We start from the raw sequence: 21,439 nt of genomic DNA, 5'->3' as shown, positions 1-21,439 counted from the left end.
AAACATGCAGTCGACCCGTCTTCGTAACAATATATATATATATATATATATATAATGTAATGTATAATGAGACATTTTTTCATAATGAATAATTCATATTAGTACAGTAGAACAAGGTGTAGTATAGAAATCGCGCTAAAATAGCAACCGAAGGTATAACGTGGTCCTAATGCGTAAAATGAAATAAAATAATGTTTTTTCTGTTATATTTCGACATTTTCTATTGATACAACTAAAGAATCAAGCGGTTTAATACGTACAAATTATATAGTATATATTTAGTATTTTTTAAATTGTTAAACGGTATATAAACGTAAACTACATCGGCTCCACGGCTAGAATAATTAGGGCCTTACTAATTTACAACAAATTAACAATGGCCATTACTGTATTTTTTTAAATTGTTTCCTTCCATTAATTCACTTTAAAAAGTTAAATTATTAGTAAGATGAAATGAGACAGGTACTCCACATTTGCTCCGCTAGAGGCGTAGCGCTGATTTTCATAGCTTTCTTTCAAATCAATACCCTAAATGTTTGATTTCCATACAGATACTCTTTAGAAGTTTTAAAAGTTATCATGTCATTTAGTATTACTGAAAAATACTGAACTTACATTGAAACATTTACGAACTTTCAGTACAACTCCATATTTTGTTATCGATCAAAAAAACTTCTTTATCTTATTTGAATGAGATCGCTTTCGTGATTATAAACAAAAATATTCCTTATTTTGCTATTATATCGCTTAGTCTTATTAGGACAACTGACGGATCACGTGACACGCCACAAATGTTTTCAAAAGTGAGTTGGCACACTAGCGCAGTGAGTTACAAGGAGTTGCGCTTTACTACGCTGCAAGTTACGGCGGGCGGCCAACTCTCAGTGAACGACCACTGAGTAGTGGCTAGTGAATACCGACAGTTGGATTTGCGCAGGTGGCGATGCTGCTTGTCGGACGCATGCGTTGCGCCGCGATCCCGTTAATGGACACTGACAGATCCAAGTTTTATTTTAAATAAATTAAAATTATGGGACACCCCATACAAGATTAAGCTTTTCTTATATAGGAAGTGAATAAAAGTGTTGAAATTACCAATTGCTTAAACGAACGTTTGAGAATTAATTAATCGATCTTAATTTTACGTTCTCATTCTCGATTTTAGTGTAGCCGTTGGAACTTGTATATTTACTATTGAATTGAACTATAAAAGGATCAGAGGTAGTTTCCCATGAATAAAAACAGGTCCTAGGTTTTGTCTCTCGACTCGTGTTTTTGTGGTGTGTTTATTACGGGAGTAGGTTTGGCCGTATAACCGTTTAAGATGTGTGAGTGAAGTAAGCTCTAACTGAAGCTGTGTTTCTTGTCTATATGGTAAGTTTTGCTTTGTGTGTGCAAGTACTTGATTTATCTAACTGTCTCTAAAGTTCCATGCATTTATAGATGAGTAGATTCTCATCACGATGATTTTTATAAAATTTAACGCTTTAGTACCGATCAAAGATTAGCAAGTATTACTGGTATTTAAAATTTTAATGCCTATTTCTTTATATAAATAGTTTAAAATTAACACCATTTTTTTACTATCATTAATTCTATCTATGAATATTAATAATAAGATTACAGGCTAATTTAAGAAATTTATGGAATATATCGTTAATTAATTTTTTAATAATACTATTACATGCCTCACCCGGGTTTAAATATCTGAACTACACAGCCCCACACAGCATATTATTATTCATTTTCATGTCCATTGTACATATTAGATAAATGATTTACAGTTTTAAATAAATTATTATTTGATAAAACATAACAGGAGTTAATAAGCAAGAGCACTTTAAGCAAGGTCAATAGTCTCACAAATTGTTTCATGAATGATAAAAAAAAGATGTATTTTATGTGTGTTACAAATAAACCTAGGTTGGGTCTAGTTTTATAAAAATATTTTTTTAGTTATAAATCCCTTTTTTTATAAATTGTGAATAGACAAATTATGTGAATTTGTCACAAGGCAACTATAAAATGACATGGGATATTAATGAAAAAGTTCTGGCAATTTGTGAATATGCCATTGTAGCCACTTATAGCTATTATTGTTGAAGCACATGCCTTTAGAGATATTTTAACAGAGTCAGAGGTTTTATAAGAGAGCCCAAATAAAATCTCTCTTTACATTATATATCTTATTTGCTTTCCTAATTACTATTTCCAAAGAGAACATTTTAAAACTTTATAGATTAATGTACTAGAAATTGGACAAGTTATAACTTAATTTAGGGAAAAATCAATATAATAAAAATATAATAAATGTTTTAATAATAAAAGTGGCAGAGACAGACAGAGTTAGTTGCCAGTTCTTCTCTTCCAAATTGACTTTAGCACAGAATTGAAAATAATTTCCTTTAGCACCAATGGATTTGTACATTCAAATAGTTTTAATTTTTATAGGGTGTAGTATAACTATGCTTTAAGCATTATCTTAATGTGCGTTAAAGTAGACAGTGTCTAATTTTATTTAAAACGTCAATATATTCTTTATTTAATTTTATCTTTCTATGTTATTGTTTTGTGTCAGTATTAATAAATGTTTCTTTCTTGCAAGTAGATAAGAGTATATTAACTTCTGAAGCTAAAATCGAAAATGTTCATACATTTGACAAATGAGTTTGATCATTCCGTTTTACGTTAATAGTATGGTATAGATACTAAATCTGTTTAGATGTATTATTATAATAGACTAGTATTTTATTTAAAATTGGTAAAAATTGCTTTATTTCATGCACGCCTGCCCGAAATCACCTACTTCACTGATGAAATGTTATTTACGAGACTAATAGAAATGATGTCGTTGATATAAATGAAAGAGTTGTTGCCTTTTATATTTAAAAGCTATGTTTCAAAACCGCTACGTTTTGTTGAAGGGCTACGTCTTGCGACTTGACATAAAAGAAATTCCTTTTTTATCCTTCGTAGGCTGTCGAGTAATCTCTACAGTTCAAAGGTGCATTTTCTAGACATAAGTGCGGTGCAAAAATGAACTGAATGGGTTTAAGTGAAACTTAATAACTAGTAGAGACCTGGTTAAATACTCATTATGAGAATTAGACGTTTAACAGAATTTAAATCATGACACATTTGTATTTATAAGAACTATTTATCCCAAAATAACTTTTTTTAGGAAACAAACTAATAAAATCAAACAAATATGACGTTAAGTTATTAAAGAAAAAAGCAGTGGCGCTAGATATTTTTTTTTATAAGCAGCTATTTCTATACATTTTAGTTCCGAATGAAATGGCTCTATTTAGACTGAACGTGCCAAATAGATTTCGTTACAATTTCCTGTATGAATGGCGGGTCCTTGAGCCGCAGAAGTGTCCTTGGCCTGGTTTGCATTTTGCTCGGCCTAACCTTCCTTTTATTCAAGAATCGTATAAATGATCTTCTGCCCTGAAAGTGTATTCATGTTAAATTATTAAGTGAAATAAATGTTTACTTTGTTTGTATTCAATTATGTTAAAAACATTCTGAAGTTGTTGAAATTAATTAAATCTATTGATTCAGGGGCTGAATCTCCTTAAATTGGCGTTTTGGCAACTGGCCCTCGTAATTCATGAATATCTCCATTCACGCGGAACGGCCTTGTCCTAGTAAAGTGAGATACAGCATCGGCCTACCCAGCCCACCGGCCTCTTCCACTTTTATTTTTCTTCCATTTGTATATAGGTATTTTCCTAATTTTGTACAATATTTAAAATTTTCCGAAAAGTTGAGCTCTTCCGGGTGTTGAACTATTTCAATTACTCAATTCGTCCGCTCGCTGCAGCAAGAGATTAAACCAAAATAAAGATCATAAATGTTGTTCGTTAACGCTCATTACTATTCCAGTTTTCGTAATAATCGTCTGCCGTTTGACCCAGTTAGAGCGAATTTTAACTTTGGATTACTTCTATTTAACCCTTTTTCAGCGTTTAACAGTTAACTTGCCTTTGCTCTTAGTGAATTTTTTCTCAGGACAAGACGTTCAGTTAGATGTACCTAAGTATAGCTTAGTAGTAGTAAAAGTCAGGTGATAGCCATAATCAGTCTTATAGCACGTAACTATAAGAATGCTTCCAGAATCATATCGCTGCCAAACTCAAGGAAAACATTGAAAAGGGAGTCAGCCTGAGATAGGTTAACGTTGTAGCCTCTACGTTTGAGCTACAGAATAAAACATGTTTATTTAGGTAACCATAAATCAGTATGGTGCGTTTGATAAGGGCATGTTTATTTTTCTGTGCCTTCGAGTTGCTAGACGACAATATAATTAACTTTTTGGGATTGTTTGCATCTAGAAGGCCGCGCCAAACAAATTGATAATCCTCTGTTTGCTTATTATTATTATTATTATTTGCTTTCTAGATCAAGCAAGCCTCGTGTTTATTGCCTGGAAATGTAGTTTAACACTTTCTAACAAAAAAGCTGCCTCGGAATTATGGACATAATTGATAATTTTTATGGTTTTTCTTTTTTTATGAATAAGTAGTTTTTGAGTACAATAAAAAAGTTAAGAATATAAAATACCAGTGGCCCTTGCTTTATTAAGAGACGTCTAGCGTTAAAGTTCTTTTTGTTCTGAGTTTTTAAAAGAAGCAAGTGTGTGCGTAACTGGTTAGTGCTTTTAAAAATTTATGAATGCGACAAAAAAGCACTCGTTATTGCGAAAGAACTTCGACTCTCTGTACAGCATATATATTTCTAACATAAATACTAGGTTTAACCGTCTTTCACACGTGGATATTTTAAAATATTGCCAAGTTTCCTTTGCAGTAAGGTCGGTTATGGTAATGTACTTTCCAATTTGAAATAACGTTACGTTATTGGCAATTTTATTATCTTCCATTGACTTTGTATCACATGAAACGAATAAACTCTACCTAAAGAATAGTTAAGCGTAGCCCAAATGTGACAAATGGCATAGAGTCAAGGACGAATCGGGAACAATGATGTGTTAGAAACACAATTTCTTTTGAATCTACCACAATAAGTAGTTTCCGTTATATATCATGACGCTTGTGAACGCAGCACATACACATACATAACAGCCATTGTGGTGTGTCGGCCTGCGGTGGCGACGTGTATCGCTGTATAACCGTATGGTATCAACTGACCAGTTGTCTTAAGGTGTAGTATTACCCTTTCTCAAGTCTGTACACAAATTCATTCATCAAGGGCTTCAAGCTGAAGTAGGTAGATACTATTTGGCCTGGCGTTGGCTGGCATCTGAGGTTGCCTTTTTGTCTCATTGAGTTTTGTCGTTTAATGGTGCAGCTTGCTTTGAATAATATCGAAGTGCAAGCTCACTTAACCAAATACCACAAACGGAATCATTTCAAAATTCCCCATGATTTTGGTAAGATTTGCTGCAAGGAACGATGAGGAAGGGCATTAATATACAGTCGGTAAGAGCCCGACCAAGGTGCCTTTGGTGGCAAAAGTATTTCCCTAATATTGGCTGAAGTTTGGTTATGCTTAAACCGATAGTAGGTAGATAGTTAATTATACTTTTATTGCGAGGAATTCGAGACAGAGAAATGGGTGTTATAGCCAGTGGCCTTTATTCCTCGTTCGGCTTGGCTGCGCTACCGTAAACTTATGAAACCTACTCACTGTTACCGGTTGCGTTGATTCACACTATCTAGTTTAATAGAGTGATTGACGTCGAGGTGTAAGAAAATATGACAATTTTTTAAACCTTCTAGATTTATAGAGGAGCGTAATAAGTGGTTTATGTGTTTATACCCTAATCTTGTTACGTTAGATGGTTCGCTTCTGTTTGTCCTTCTTTAGTCGCGTTCTTCATTGCTGAAGGTCGTGTTGGTGTTGCTTATCTTGCTCCGTTCCTCTGTCTTCGGCAAGTCGCCGAAGTACTATACGGGCCTGTAGTAAGTACCTTAACTTAGCGGATCGGCCTTGGGGTCTCGAGCTATCCACTCTACCGGTCACCACCAGCTTCTGTAAGTTATCGGGATCTCTACGTGCTATACGGATCAATATCAGGATCCTTTGGCATCACACTGAAGACGTTCCGATTCAAGACGCATTGGAGTCACATAGCGCCAATGGTTTTCCATATTTTTTTCAAATGTAAACATAATTTATATTGCTAGTTCATTAATATAACTAGTAAACCGGAAGTAACCAAAAGGATGAATGCCAATTCTGCGACACTGCCGTAACGATTACGTGACCTGTGCTGAGTTGTTTGTGAAAGAGAATGCTCGATTATATTTATTTTTTATGTTTTGAGCGAATTCTAATATATGGCTCAGCTGCGAAAGATTGAAAGCAAAGATTGGTGTTCATTCTATTGTTCAGAAGAAACGTGAACAAAAAAGAAACATAATTCGAATGGCAATATAATTGATTATATATATATATATATATATATATATATATATATATATATATATTCTATGAATAAAATATAAATATCACTCGGTAATTTCTTGGTGTGTATTTTCACCTCAAATTGAAATTCATTTATTCATATATGTAACACAATGTACACTTATGAACGTCCATAAAGAAATATACATTAAATGCTTCTAATATTACATTTACAAGCTTTTTGTTTTACAAAATGTTTGTAAGGAGCTGCAACCATTACACATGAAATCTTTAAGTAATTAATAATAAAAAAAAAAACAAAGATTTGTCCTCTATCAGCAGTCAAAGGCTTTGTGAAATAGGAGCACACACTTACATTCTCGTGGGAACAACACGCAAATACATAGTCGAAATAACTAACATCATCGTATAAACGAATTCAAGTCTGACCAGTCACCAGCCATAGAGAGTCTATATTAAGTACAGAAGTAAGAAACAGAAGAAGTTTGACGGTACAACTGTAAAGTATTTATGCAGCGGCACCTAAAACGTTCACTCTACATAATAAACAAATATGACGTAGTGGGACAGTGCGATCTTGGATGTCCCACGTTTGACATATGCCATGGACTAATGACATGTTTCAAGAATCGTTCGACTTAAATAATACAAGATTTTCTTTTAAGAGACATCGATACGATGAAGTTCCTCTTCATCGTACACGGATGGTCTATGGTCTTTATCTAGAGGTATTAATACTTTTGGCTTGGCCAAACCCTAGGTCAAAGATATGTATTAAAATCGCGAGGTACTATTGTAGCCGAAACAGTCTCAAACTCTCGCTAAACAAGCTATTCATAAAAATGGTTCAAATCACGACTCGTTCAGATGAAATTCACGATGCTAGGAATTGAATAGGCGAAGTGCAATGACCTTTTTGCTCGAACGAGAGGAAATCTCGTGTACGTATTAAGTTCCAAGTATATTATCTAATACGTACGGAATCGAAGCGATTTCTCGGGAAGGTATATCTTTATTACTTGGAAATTAGTGGTACAGAGGTGTGAGCTCTTGAGATTTCGCGTTATCGATACATCTGTAGATAACATCCATAGCAGCCGGTATCCTCATTATAACCGAAGCTAGCAAAGTATGCGGTTAGCGTGTCATATATTAATTCGTAATCTGCTAAAGTAATGAAGCTGATAGTAATTCGAAATCGATTGAGGGCATAATCGATATGGAATCGTAACGGTCGATGCACGTAAACAAATCGATTTTGTTACAAAAACAGCAGCGTTTATAGAAAGCAGGAAAAATGTTTCTTGTCTCGGAATTATGTGAAGTAATAGTGAAACTGAATTGTTTCATTCTTAATTCGTATAATGATAAAGAAACTATATTTTAATACCTGTTCGTACAATTTCGAAGCAAGGACATTGACACCCACACACGTAAAGCTAGAATATCCGAAAGATAAACTTGGGTGTTTTAACGTTTTGCTATTAATTTTACGCGGCCCACAGTTCTCGCCTACGCCTTGTACAGACGCAGTTCCAAAGCCATATTAGTTTTACTAATTAAGTTCATCTAAAATATATTATTCAAGCGCTAATTCGCGTTATACCCACCCGATAAACTTACAATTTGACGGTCGTATTATATATACCTAGTTGGATTACAACCGAGCGTTAGCAAGTGTAAGCGATAGTTACGAATGAATAAGCATAACAAGGAAGATCCGTGGAAATGCACACACGTGCTCGCGATTACGACATTGACGACATTTTAATAGTTACCTTTTTGGATTAGTAGAAAACTATTATCGGTCTTATTTGAAATATATTTACGCGTGATTAGTTAATTGTTTGGGTTATAATTCAGACAATGAACTGATTTGCTAATAGTTCGTTACGATACTTACGTTACTTAAAATAGAAAACCCTGGCACTTACTGGAGTTTTATTATAGAACTGTCCGTTGGTAAACACAACATAATAGAATGACGACACTTATTCTAACAATCGTATTGTTTTAATGTAATGCGTAAATTCAACGACTTCAGCGACTGAAACGTTGATTGATTGAACCTATGCCACATATAGTTGTTGTACATGTTTTGGAGTGGTTCTGCGATAATAAAAAATAATCCATTGCGATATCTATTCACGTTTACATCACATACAAAACAACACAACATTCAATCGGTAATAGATGAATATAGACTATAATATAGAATAATAGGGACTGATATGAAGCAGACGTTCGACAGGCGCTTCAAAGGTTGGCCAAAGTCCGTCCCGCTCTTAGTTTAAAGGCATTCTTCGACTCGAGTCAGCGGCTTGGAGACAAAAGGTGACATCGGTATGCAGTCGCCGTGTGTGTCAATTGTAAAACTCATGTAAATTTAAATTTCCACATTGTGTGTAATCTTGTACTGACTATACATTATTTTGTATTTTTTTATTCACGTTAGACAATAGCTTTTCTGTTTGCGTTCACTGCATCTGGTTTGCGGGCGCGATGCAAGTGAAATCACATTCTCCACAGTGATCAGTTTTGAATGATAAACAAAGAATGTAACCTCTACTTTAAACGGCTTCAGAGGGAAGGCCCTACGGAGGCACTTATCGTACGATGCTCATGCGCATCTGTTTGTTTTTAGCATTGATAATTAATCTTTAACCAAACAAATACCAGCTCGTTCTGTTTGCCTGCGTTGGAATGAGAGAACATTGTATTATAGACAGGAGACAGCAAAGTAAATTCGTAGTTGTTGTTGTACATACAGAGTTAAAACAAAGTAAAAATTCTAAATTCTTATGGTGACATATGAGTCTGATTGTGATTTAAGTAGATCTCTCTAAAATCTCTAAAATCTCTTAATTCTCTTTAGTTTTTTGAAATAGAAAACATTTATTTGTTTGCGTCGAGTCGGTTCTTAAAAATTGATAATTGCGGATCGTCGTGTCTATTTCATAGCAAAATAAATGAAGATTTATATAGGAAGTGTCCATAATATTATACACAACTGTTTAGGTATGAAACACACAGTTTCTCGAGCTTAAAAGGGACGTACTAAAATGTAAATTTAAGACTATACTTAATAAAGATTGTTTTAAGTGCCGAGAATGCGTTCGCAAGTTAGAAATAGACTGAGGATTTCACAAAGCTGTTTGTGTTTGATGTAACAAGATCTTTACCAACTCCTGCACAAGCCCAGAGTGGCTATGACTGCCATTCAAGAAGCGGGCTCGGATTTATGAAACATTCTCCATATTTACCGGACCTACCGTTTTCTACCTATTTCAATATTTAAAAAAAGTGAGCTTTACCATTATGTAAAAGATTTACAAAGTGTATAAACTGGAAAGGTGACTACGTCGATAATTAAAACAAACTTTTAATCAAAGATAATTGCGTCATAATCATCACTTTTAAACACCCCTAGTATAAATTAGTTTGGGTGAAAATGAGTTACTTGCTATGTTATGTTATGTTATGTTATATTGTTGTATGGTATTGGACAGGTGGAGCTCTCGGGTACGCACTTCCACGGCAATTCCTCGACTGCTGCCGTAGCTTGCTCCAGAAAGCGGAGGTGCGCGACTTGTGTAATAAACAGTGATGATTAATGTCTTTTCTCATTAGGAACAATTTAGTTCGCCTCAATGTAATACAAATAACTGTTTGCACTGAATTGATATTGATAGACGTGTGGAGCTGATGTCGCTCATTATAATTCATATTCATTACGTTATCTCCGGGTGTCTGTACACATTTACCAAATTAATAAGGGTTGTCTTAATAATATATAACATTAACGAGTTTAGTTTATCATTAATGCCGTTCCCGTAATAATAATAAATCAATTATTTGCCAAGATAGCGGTACAGTGGTTGGATCGATCAACTACAAATATCCGCACAATATAAATATAACATACATAAGGAATTACATAGCAGTCGTCAAGTCTCGTCTGCAGTTTCATGGATACAAGCTTAAACGTAGACAATACGTCAATTGTGACAGCTAGCCTGATATATAAACGGATAAATAACAAACTATTGACACAGATACACAGAGAGTGATGTCTGAAACGTATTTCTCCTAAGGTTAAAATTATTAATAGAAACAACCCTCTGAACAAACAGATTGTTTTGGAAAAAGAAAAAATCTAAATATTTCGTACTTCTGGCCTCTTTGAATTTAGATTACCAGTAAATGCGTTACAGGAAAAAGAGCCGTAGCTATTATCTATTTCTAGAGTTGTGTTGTAGATTAATAAAAAGTATGATTCAAATATCGAACAGTACCTGCGTTCGATTTTTGAATCGTAATATAACGGTAAACTGAATTATCGACCGCATCTATAATATAGACCTCTCATGGCAAACGAGAAAAGGTATTCAAAACCTGACGTTGTTATTTAAAAAGGAGTTTACATCGTATAATATATTGTGAGGCAATAGGAGTGAGGGCTTTTGAGTTACTAAAGTGTATTTTCAAGGAATAGGAATGTCAAAAGATGTAATATTTCATCAGTTTGTAATAGTTTACAAACCGGTTGACTTGAAATACACATAAAACTAGAGCATATCTAATATTCTTGTACCATGCGTGTCCATAGATTACCATCTACGAGGCGGCCCCTCTTTTGTCTATTTGTTAGATATTTTTTGTTTTGAATATGAATTGCCTCCATATTGCCTAAATAGGCAGGCTAACAAATGCAGCATAATTCCCAATTATACGTACTGCATACGGTTAGAAAAAGTAGATCAAAAATAATTGCGAACATCTATTCGTAACTGTTGAAATTGGATATAGCTTGGCGTGAGCGACACGTGCCTCGCATTTTATAGTTATTGCAATTAAAACAACCGTTACCTTGAATTTCTTGTAATTTTAACCTAATCTAATTTAAACTATAATACCTACTCTTGATACTTTATACATGGATTGTGAAAAAAGCAGTTTCTTTTAAAAATTTGCTCCAATAATTCTGCAGAGAACGCATTTTCGAAGGGGAGGAATGCCATTCACTATCTCTCGTAGTGCGGACGGTAATGAAAGGATTTAACTTGAAACCGGCAAAACTTCAGGGATTTTAAATCTGCATCCATGCATTTTTAAATTACTCTCTTTAGAGGAGGGCTCTAGGTGGGATCATCGTCCTCACACTATTACAGTAATTTGGGTTGCGTCATCAACACTTTTTTGTTATAGGCCTGCAACCATTACAATCACAGCCGTTTGTTCACGCTGTCGACCTTGAATTAGTCATGTTACTAAAGCCTGAAAAATTACGTAAGTTTCCTACTCGACGCATTCACACATTTCTCTGAGGTTTGTACTAAGAAATAGTTCTCAAAGCCAGAAATTTTTTTTATTCTTTTCAATGCCTTCACTAGATCCAAGGTCGAGTTTGGTTCCTTAATTTGGTGTCTGGACTAAAATACATAGCAGACCACAAACGATGCGGTCTCTCCATTAACTGGGCCGATATCGGAATCGTTAATGATGCTTCTAAGTATGTTCGTAAGACCGAGGTACTATTTAAAAGAATATATATTTTAAATGCGTTTGATGACTGATGACTGACAAAGCACCATAAAGTGTAATTCAGTATTAACTGATAAAGCGAAGTTTTAAATAAATAATGAATGATGCAAGTAACGAAACTTTCGCAATAAAGAAAGCGAGTGCGTCAACTTTTTCTTGAAAGCCATTGACTATAGAGCATAGATTAAAGAAGTTTAATCTATTTCAATTAACCTTACGAAGGTGTGCAGGGGGGTATAAGCGAGGACTGAAATTGATTTATGCCAATTTTGCCGAAAATAATCTTCATAAAAACTTCATAAAAATAATATATTTTGAGTTAGTCTCAACTATGTTACATGTAAGTTAGTAAGTATTCGCAAAGTATAAAAAACGTAATTTAAAGTAGAGAATCAAGACTTCACAAGCCTCCATGCACTATAGGTGTTGTCGACTGTTTGTCTCAATCTATTCATTAAGATGATTAGAATACAATGAGAAGTTTGCATAGAAACCAATCCATGTCGACCATAGATATTAAATTAATTATTTTGTTTTTCTATTAGACACGTTTGCAAAAGTGCTGAATAGTTCTGACAGTAGATCTTTTGCTGACGTAGAATCACGCCACTCTTGTTGCACAATGAGTCGAATGTACTGAACGTTTAGTTATTTGGATGTATAGTGTTATATTGACAAAATATACAGATAAGTAGGTAATACTGGATTGTGTATCAAAAGTGATTAACTGCTTATAATATTCTAATTTCAATTTGTTCGTATTAATTGGTATTCGTGTTCGTCCAGGTGTATGTGAGGAGCGTGGAGCGGTGTGCAGTAACCGAATGATGCCCCCTGCGCGCGCGCATTCGCCGACATGGCCGCACTCTCCTGTTACCAGCCCTGCAGGTCGCATCTTGCCCAGCCCGCTAGGTATTTCATTTAAATTGATTCTAATTACTCATCAAACACGACCATAATGGTGATTGTAGACCAAAAGACATGTCCTCAAAAAGACCCAGAATTGACCCTGTTTGGAAATGTTAAATTATCTAGGCTCTTGAGGCATCCTCTGATGGATGTCCACGTAAAGGACAGTTCCAGATTCAAAGACGATAAACCTATTTACTATTTATCCAATTATTTAATAATATAGGTCATTTATATTTTCTAGCCTCCATATTAGACCGTCTCTACCGTTACGTTGCTGGCCTTTTAGTCATCAGACTGGCGATATCTTACGATAATGATCGACTTTCAAAGTAACTCCTACGTAATATTATGTCCTTAGATTACCAATGAACATTTAACCTGTTACGAAGGCCACTTTCACCTGCTAATCCCGTTTGGTTTCTGCTATTTCATTCCCTTTTATAGAATACTTTATGACTATTCAACGCGGTTTCACTTATATCTAAACTGCCATTAGCCTAGCTTATTAACGATACAAATACGACGTTTCAGGTGTTTAGACGACTACGAAGAGCAAACGGCGACTCTCTCGCTTCGTCGAAGGCAGTTTATAGAGAGATGTCACGACGTGCGGTCAGGACGGCACGGGGACTTCATACCTGAGGTTTCAGTGAAGAAGACGAGGGACGAGCTGGCCAAGTATGCGGCACGGGCAGCACCGGCGAGGCGACTGAATGTCGAGTCCGGGTGGTCCAAGGTCGAAGAAGTCAGGAAGAAGTTCGAAGGTGCAGCGGCGGCGGCTTCCTATTCGAGGTCGTTCGAGTCCCCTCCTAGGTAACCGACGTCGCGAAGGAAACGACATTACTCCAGCATTTGTATTGTAACTGCAGTCGGCTTATGCGGCTCCTTCGTTGCAGACGTCGGCTAGCCGACTCCCTCTTTGCGAGTTTCAAGCTTCCGCGCAAGAAAGAGATGGCGGCGCCTCGCTCCCTCGCCCTGCAGCCGCAACAGAAACGCAAGTCCGCGGTGGAGCTGCTCGCCGAGTCGAAGGCATTCTACGTCAAGTCGGAGACCGTGCTGGATCGGAAACAGGAGTTGCCCTTGAGGGTGAGGATTCATAAGTTTTTGAGACACGTAACCGCGTCATAGCCATAAAAGCTCTGTCCGCACGGTTCATTTAATGGTTTGCCAGGTGAGCAGTGGATTGAGCCAGGCGATAGCGGCCGGAGGGTGTCACCTAGTCAGTTCCGGGACACTCGACAACGACGCCTGCTGCAACCCATGTGAGTTTACAATAGCTTATTAACGCCACAAAGACCTGATCTAAACTAGCATTAAGGGTTACTCGTTACTTACAAAGTCGACACTGGCTCATTTTTAGTGCACTTTATTAGTCATTGAATTTCAGATGCTACCACCAGGATCAGCAGCAGACGCGCGGTGAGTGCGGGGGAAGGGCTTCAGAATACTCTGAGGAGACTCCTCGAACACGCGGATAGTCGGGAAAATGTCTACTCCCCTCCTTATGCCTGTAAGTTACGGCGACTAAACGTTTACAGAGCTCGATGCGTTCAAGTACACATAAGAGACCTCGAAACCTCGAATTTTCAGGCCAAAAACCCTTCACGGAAATTCGTCGCGTCAAAGAGCCGTACACGGAGAGGGACTCGTCTCGCTCCCAGCACACTTCGGGCACCTTCTCGGGGACCTCCTCGTCCGGCACGTCCGCCTCCAAGGACAAGAGGCCGCTCAGTTTCGGGGACGCCAGGGTCTTCTTTCCGGAGTCATTCGTTATCCCGAGACAGCGGGCCAGCGAAGTCGTGATCAAGAACGCTTATTCGATACGTGAGTCTCCCGTTCGACGCCACTTTCGTGTGCCTCTTAGGTCGACGTATACGAATCGCTTCTTTCCTTGCTCCCACAGCGAGTCCTCAGTCCAGTCCGCACGAGCCGAGGCGGGAGATGTCCCCTCGCGGAGAGCAACTGGACACCATCAGCCCGCCCGCGGAGTACGCTCATTCGGCACCCAGGTATATTAGGTAAAATTCTTTTCAACACTTTTTTTGTGTTTCGATCCGCAACACTTCTAACGGACCGTTGACGTCTTCTCATATCAGATCGAATTCCCACTCTCAGCCGAGTGTCCGCGAAGAGGACGGCAACACCAACATCAACAGTCATAAATCGCTGCCGGACCTGCACGCTCAAACGCACGGATACCCCGAACGGTGAGTTGCCTCCCATTGACGCCCCTTAAAGTCTTAAATCGTATTCGAGAGACCTCCTCGGTGAAAAATAATGTATTTCTTCGTTCGCGTGCAGCGTGAGCGTGGTGGTGGGGACGGAATCGATCGGCCGATCTCCGAGGAGACGCCGTCATTCGGCTCACCACAGAACCGCCTCGTGCTCTTCCAAAGGCACCAGGTACCGACTCGTCGAGTCTCACTCGTGTCGTCGACGAACGATGAAGACAAATGAAAATATGCAATTTATCATTTCAGGTCCAACCATTCGTCGCTGATGTCTTCGTGCGATGCGTTCTCGGAGCATCCGTCACCGGGCGAAGAAAACTACCAGTCCTACAATAGGTATCGGTCGATCTTTACCCTCCGCCTCGATCTCTCGGAGGCAAATTCGAGGATAGAGCAGAGCAGAAGTCCTTTTTTAGCCATCAAGCGCTTTATCATCCCTCGGCCTAAGAGTTCTGTTATGAAAATGCGTTTCTTTAACGAAGAAATGTAATATTACATATTTATACGGGCCTTCAATGTTTTCAAGGGCAATTTCTCCACTGCTTGCTCCAAAGATTCTTCTCAGGTCCTGCTCTAAAACCCACGGTATAATTTAAAAAAGTGTATTGCTGAGAGGTTTCCCAACATGATCCGAGACTGTATTGTAACACTGTATACACTTTGGCTGAATTTTCACAAAAATGTAGTTTTATGAATCCTTGACAAGACCCGCCCCACCAAACCATCACTGACGCAGGGTAACGACCACGTTGTACCTTTCCGACCACTCGAGCAGCTTCTTTAGATCTCTGAGCGTGAAATTTTTTTCATCGGTGAAGAGCATATTTCTGTGATTTTCATCTGCATATCGATCCACTCTCTTTAATTGTAAAGACTAATTAATAATTAATTAATAGGGCACGTCCTCTATATCGACAATAAGCTCCGAGCTTCAGCTTTTCTTTTATTATACGCGACAGAGTCCTAGCGTTTCGACGAATTTACGAGCTTTAACAGCATTAACAGCCTTTGTAGCTCTAACAGCACGCTCTTTTCTGGTCGTCGACAGACGCTACCAAGTTTTTGAAGTGTCTGGAATATAACCGACGGCTCCATACCCATATAATTTTATTTTCGTTAGCATCCCAATCCATATAGTAATTTCATCAGAACACGCAAAAATATGTGAAATGGCGCAAAATCTAAAGAAGTTTTTCTTAAATAATAAACGTGTTCCAAAGTAAAAATAATTAAAGTTTAGAAAAAAAGAAAGGTATTTATGGCAAGACTAGTTACATATCATCAGAACCGACTATGGCCCAGCCTCCTGGAAAACGGGAAATAGGAGCAGTGGACCCGTTTCGAATCCGCCTGCGAAGCTTTTGGTAGATGGACTGCAACGCAGAAGCAGCGCTCGACGTTGGCGTGATTAATTAGAAACTTCAAGATATCAAGGCAATTGTTGCGCTGACCCAAAGCTATAATTGTGTGAATTCGTTAAAGCTAAAGACGGCGGACATTATTTTGTATATTCTAATAAATAAGACATCAAAACGGACAGTAACTAAACTTAGAATAACCGATATTGGTATTTTGTGGTTGATAGCAATTTCGTTTCAATTAAATACAATAAAACTCAAAATAAACGATTTACAAAAGAGCACTAGGCACAGAACCTCATTCTTCTCAGGATTTTGTATTGAAATTTAAATCACAGCAATCGCACAACAGCGCTCCCTTCAATTTAATTGGCTCGACTCCACGTCGTTTACGACTCTCTTAGCACTTGGAAGTGTGTCCCGAGTATCGATAGTGATCTCATCGTAACCGTCAAATCTATTCCCAAATTAGTGCGAATGTCGTTTTGGAAAGATAAATTGAAAGTACATGTTGAGCTCGGTCACGGACTCGAGTCATTTCTTCCCGCAGCCGTTGCGGTTCGTCGTTCGCGCGCGACTCGGGCGGGTCCAGCGGCCACTACACCCAGCGCAGCGCGCCCCCTCTCGCCAGAGACAACTCCGCGCCCCACGAGTCGCTCGACCCTCGCAGACGCTACGCGTGTCCCCGGGCCCGCGAGTCATCTCTGGAGCAGTGCTTCGTGTCGGCCCCTCCACAGTTCCAGGACGGGGCTCCGTCCCCGCCCCCCGGGCCGCTCTACTCGTCGCATCCCAGGGTGGGGATACACTTCCAGGTGAGGTCGCCTCCGACGTCTCCGAAGCCTCGTTAGTGTTCCGTGCGAAATGATAACCGAGAGTCCTCCGACAGGCGAGTGCGCCCCCTCCGCAGTTCCAGGACGAGCCCTTCTACGACCGCTCGTACAGAGCGCCCCTCAAGTGCCTCTCGGTCGGCAGGAAGGACTTCATCGCGAGGGATCATCCGAGGTACGCTTCGGAGACACGTTCGAACATCCGATCCGATCCGAGTGTCTTTACTGATAGGGTGACTTCGTTCAGGTACCAGGAGGCTCCCGCGGAGGTGGTCAGCAAACAGCCTCAGTACCAAGAGGAGATGTACCGGATGAGACCGAGAATTGACGATACCCAGGAATACGTCAACGCTCCACCGCAGGTCTACTTCTTTTGGTCACATCGCTTCGTCAACGAACAGTTGTATCCTCGACAGACCTCGATTTAAAATGTTTTTGTTCAGATCTGTCAAGCGGAGGAGGTGACTTCGCCTCTGGGGACTTTCAAACGCCAGAGATGCCTCCGGTACAAGCAGAGGCGACCTCGGCCCATTCTGAGGTCCAAATCGGACATTTCCGACAGGTCGGTGCGGCACTCGCGTTGACTTTCGACTTCATCTTCCCTTCGGCTTATCAATCAAACTCGAATCGCCTTCAGATACCGTCGCTCCGACGGGCGCAGCTCCGCATCGGCCCCGTGCGAGGGCGAAGACTCCCCGGACAGTCCGTCGGAGGAGTCCCGGCTGCAGGTGTTCTTCGACCGTTTGGGGCTGGAGTCCCGGACGTACGACGCGGTCATTCGAGACGAGGACCCGGACAGCCCGGTGTTCTTCTCCTCGGCCTCCACGGTCGACTCCAATCAACTCGCCACCACCGACTACACGGTGAGTTCTCTTCCTTGTGCCGTCTCTAATGTGAAAGATGTTCCCGAATATTGCGATAGGAATAATATTCGCTATAAACGTAACGACGCGGAGCCGTTCTCAAGCGAAGTATTTCCAGGTGCAAGGGCCTGCGGGCGCGCAGAAGCCCATTTACCGAAACACGGAACCGCCGAGCGTCGTCGAGAGGAACGCCAGAATCATCAAATGGCTCTGCCAGTGTCGGAAGGTCCAAATGCAGCCTCCTCAGTAACTTCGCGTGGCGACACCCCCGTAATGTAAATAGCGTTGAAGAACTTTTCTCATTCGAATAATTTGACTCTCAGCCTAGAGAGTTCGTTTCGCATAAACTTTACTCGATTAATGTAATGATATAATGATTTTCGTGTCGATGACGTTGCAGTGTCGTCGGAGTTCACATACGTACTGGTCTTCATAAAGCTAAGGAAGTCTGTTCACTAGTTTAGGAAACGATTTCAAAAATGACTCGTTTAGGTTTAAAAACGATCTCTTCGATTTAAAGGAATCAATGGAGGACTCCGCTTAGATTAATTCAAGTGATTAGTATGACGCGTTTATTGACATGAGCGAATGCGAGGGGCTTAGATCTTGGCAATTACGGCTCCGTTATTCAGTCGAGAGAGCGACTTTCTCTCATCTGTGTTCCGTTTGTCTGTTAAAAATTACTTGGGTTAATTTTTATTTATCAATAACACGCAAAGCGTACGATCTATCTGTGTATATGTTCCTCTCGTGGATTACACCCAAAATGGGAAATGAGTTGAAAGTATTTTCGTGTTGTCGTTTTTAAAAATTGCAATTGTCCATCGAATTTCCTAAAAATATTTAAGAATTAATACGAAAGAACATATTTTGAACGAGATAAGTATTTTCATAAGCTTGATATTAAAGGGATTGATGTAGCACCGAGACAATATTTTTATGAGTGATAGAACAAATTTTATGATATATCAAACTAGTATTGTTGGTTTGTCTCGAGAAAAAGCTACGTTAACGAGCTACGATAAACGTTTACATTTCGTTAACGTATATTACGTAGCACTTGAACCACGAGTTACTTAAGTAATGCAATAAACTCTCAGAAGTTCTATTCAAACCCACATTTTACGCTATAAGTCAACAGTTAGATGATAAACACGTTAAAATAAACTATCTAAAGTAGTTACGAAAGTAGCATTTTAACCAGTTTCTTAATCTTTCAATATTATTCGTTTAAAAAATATATTTCTAGAGAATTTCAAGAGTCTTTCGACTTTTTTATTACACTACAGGTCTATGTCTATAAGTACGTGTAATCGGTTTGTTAAAATTTATTATTGATATTATTGTAAGAAAATGTGTTCAATATTCTCTGAACTTCGTACTTGTCATCTCCCCTGATCGATGCGAACAATCCTCAATGCATTTGTTATTTAGACGTATAATTATGCTAAGAGACTGCCATTTTCTCTTCCACTGTGATATGGTTGTAAATTCTCGATTTTGTTTTCTTTTATTTTTGTGTTTTTCACTGAGAACATTTCAATATGTTGATGTTTGCACAATTGCAATAGTTAATAGTCCAAGTGGTGGACAAGGACCTTTAAACAAAAACAGTTCGTCTCTTTAATATTTGTTTTACAAACGAGCCTTTTAATATTACGATTTTGTTTGTATTCAATTTAAAAAATAATATCTGTTTTGTGTGTGATTATATGCAAATGTATGTTCATACTCCACCACTTATATTTGTGTCGACGCAACAAGACTAATTAAAATGTATTTTGATGTTAACCATAATTTAGGTTTGCATAGAGGTAGGATTATGGTGTATAACTATGTAGGTCTAATTTCTTTAATGTGTAATTAAAATGGTTAGCGTTACAGTATTAGATCGTTTAGCATTCGATGCTTCCGTTTTGTGTAAATAAGATTTACGTACTTTGTTAGAGATTTATCGAGCAAAAATATATTGTGGTCTGATGAGATGTAACTTTTTGGTTTTATTTCAACCCTTTCGCATACATTGAACAATTTTGGACGAATGAATATGTATTGTATTAATTTATGTATGAGTAGTGGCCATCATCACTGCCGTCCGTCTCCGCTGCTGTGTTAGAACAAAGAGAAGCATCTCTGTTCTATCGTAATAAAGTGCATGGGTGGGTCGCTTCAACATTACTTCGACTTTTTTTAATTTAAATGTATGGATCGCGCTGTAGCTCTTAATACGCAGTCTTATTGATTTATTATGAAGTGACTTTCGCTTTCTATTACTTATATATATGACTATGATACAAATATATATATATATATCATAATCATGAGGTCAAACGCCTATATGCAGTCGAATTACTGGTTTTATCCTAGCTTTGACCAAAGCCTTCGGCAATCCCCGAAATAAATTCTAATTTCGGTAATAAAAGAAGTAAGTAAAAGTATTTTTAGTGAAACTTAGAAGTTTCTAACTTTTCAGTCAAAGGTTGTACTTTAACAATCAACTAAATTCGGGCTTCGCCTAATTATTTATTGATTATGTTCATGCAAAAAACTATAATCACCTAAACAATGTGCTTAACTGTCAATAAAAAATATTCGACTTGGTGCTTATGGATCTGGAATTTTGCATGAATTGACCGCCTCTGTGTCTTTTGTCATAAAACTTTTGCATCCTCCCCTGACAATTAATTTCCCTTCTCCCAATTAATAGAAATAACATTATTATTAACTATCACAAGGCCGATTATGGCATAATTAGAACGGGGTCACGCCCGAGGCCATCCACGAATGTGGCCTGGGGTGTTGCTGAGCAGACCAAGCTTCTTAGAGGCTGGCTAAGTTAGCCACAAGTTTGGTCTGGTACTCATCGACAACTGCCCGACCAGTGTAAAGAGTATCCCCAGTGCTGTCGTCCGCATAGCAATGAATGTTGCTAACTTGCAACATATCTTTGATCTGCAGAAGGAACAGTACTGGAGGAAAGGAACTGTGTACTAGAACTATCTAGTACACAGTCCTATACCCGATACTAGTACTAGATAGTAGTTACACTTCGGGATAGTGCTGGGCGAGTCCAGGTACTGGAAAAGGTGGATTAGGACTGGAGCCAACTCAGGAGCACAAGTACGCAGCACAATTGGGAGGATACTATCCGGCCTGCTCGACTTATGAATGTCCAAGGAAGATAGTGCTATGCGGACAACACGTTGCCGGAATGTGATTTCCAGCATCGAAGAATCACACCGCAAAATGCTCGGTGGTGTTCTCCCTCGATCATCCAAAGTCGAGTTGGACGCGAAGAGACTGCCAAA

At 38.6% G+C, this 21,439-nt stretch overlaps 1 protein-coding gene across 6 annotated transcripts; it reads left to right on the top strand.

The window, feature by feature from the left end:
* Positions 1 to 870: 870 nt before the first annotated feature.
* On the top strand, positions 871 to 20,121 carry LOC123706954. 6 transcript variants are annotated; one of them, XM_045656620.1, is made up of 17 exons: positions 871 to 1,374; positions 12,727 to 12,852; positions 13,384 to 13,665; positions 13,749 to 13,938; positions 14,024 to 14,114; positions 14,240 to 14,362; positions 14,443 to 14,676; positions 14,756 to 14,861; positions 14,949 to 15,059; positions 15,154 to 15,255; positions 15,333 to 15,419; positions 16,992 to 17,253; positions 17,328 to 17,443; positions 17,516 to 17,630; positions 17,712 to 17,830; positions 17,906 to 18,131; positions 18,250 to 20,121. In XM_045656620.1, the coding sequence occupies exons 2-17, from the start codon at positions 12,797 to 12,799 to the stop codon at positions 18,379 to 18,381; spliced, it is 2,352 nt and encodes a 783-aa protein (XP_045512576.1). In that variant the 5' UTR covers positions 871 to 1,374; positions 12,727 to 12,796; the 3' UTR covers positions 18,382 to 20,121. The 6 variants fall into 6 exon arrangements, with proteins under 6 accessions (XP_045512576.1, XP_045512573.1, XP_045512578.1 ...); XM_045656617.1 differs by having other exon boundaries at positions 14,756 to 14,870; XM_045656618.1 differs by lacking the exon at positions 871 to 1,374 and adding an exon at positions 12,579 to 12,635 and having other exon boundaries at positions 14,756 to 14,870.
* The last annotated feature ends 1,318 nt before the right edge of the window (positions 20,122 to 21,439 follow it).

Source organism: Pieris brassicae, chromosome 3 (genome assembly GCF_905147105.1).
Source record: "Pieris brassicae chromosome 3, ilPieBrab1.1, whole genome shotgun sequence".
Classification (NCBI taxonomy): domain Eukaryota; kingdom Metazoa; phylum Arthropoda; class Insecta; order Lepidoptera; family Pieridae; genus Pieris; species Pieris brassicae.
The sequence above is the reverse complement of the archived record's forward strand: the minus strand, read 5'-3'. Positions and strand labels throughout refer to the sequence as shown.

Excerpts from the sequence above, each read along its gene's own strand:
- LOC123706954 (XM_045656617.1), top strand. The coding sequence starts at position 12,797 with ATGGCCGCACTCTCCTGTTACCAGCCCTGCAGGTCGCATCTTGCCCAG. Across the intron at positions 15,256-15,332 it reads TGCTCTTCCAAAGGCACCAG|GTCCAACCATTCGTCGCTGA; the intron begins GTACCGACTCGT and ends TTATCATTTCAG. Across the intron at positions 18,132-18,249 it reads TCGCCACCACCGACTACACG|GTGCAAGGGCCTGCGGGCGC; the intron begins GTGAGTTCTCTT and ends AAGTATTTCCAG.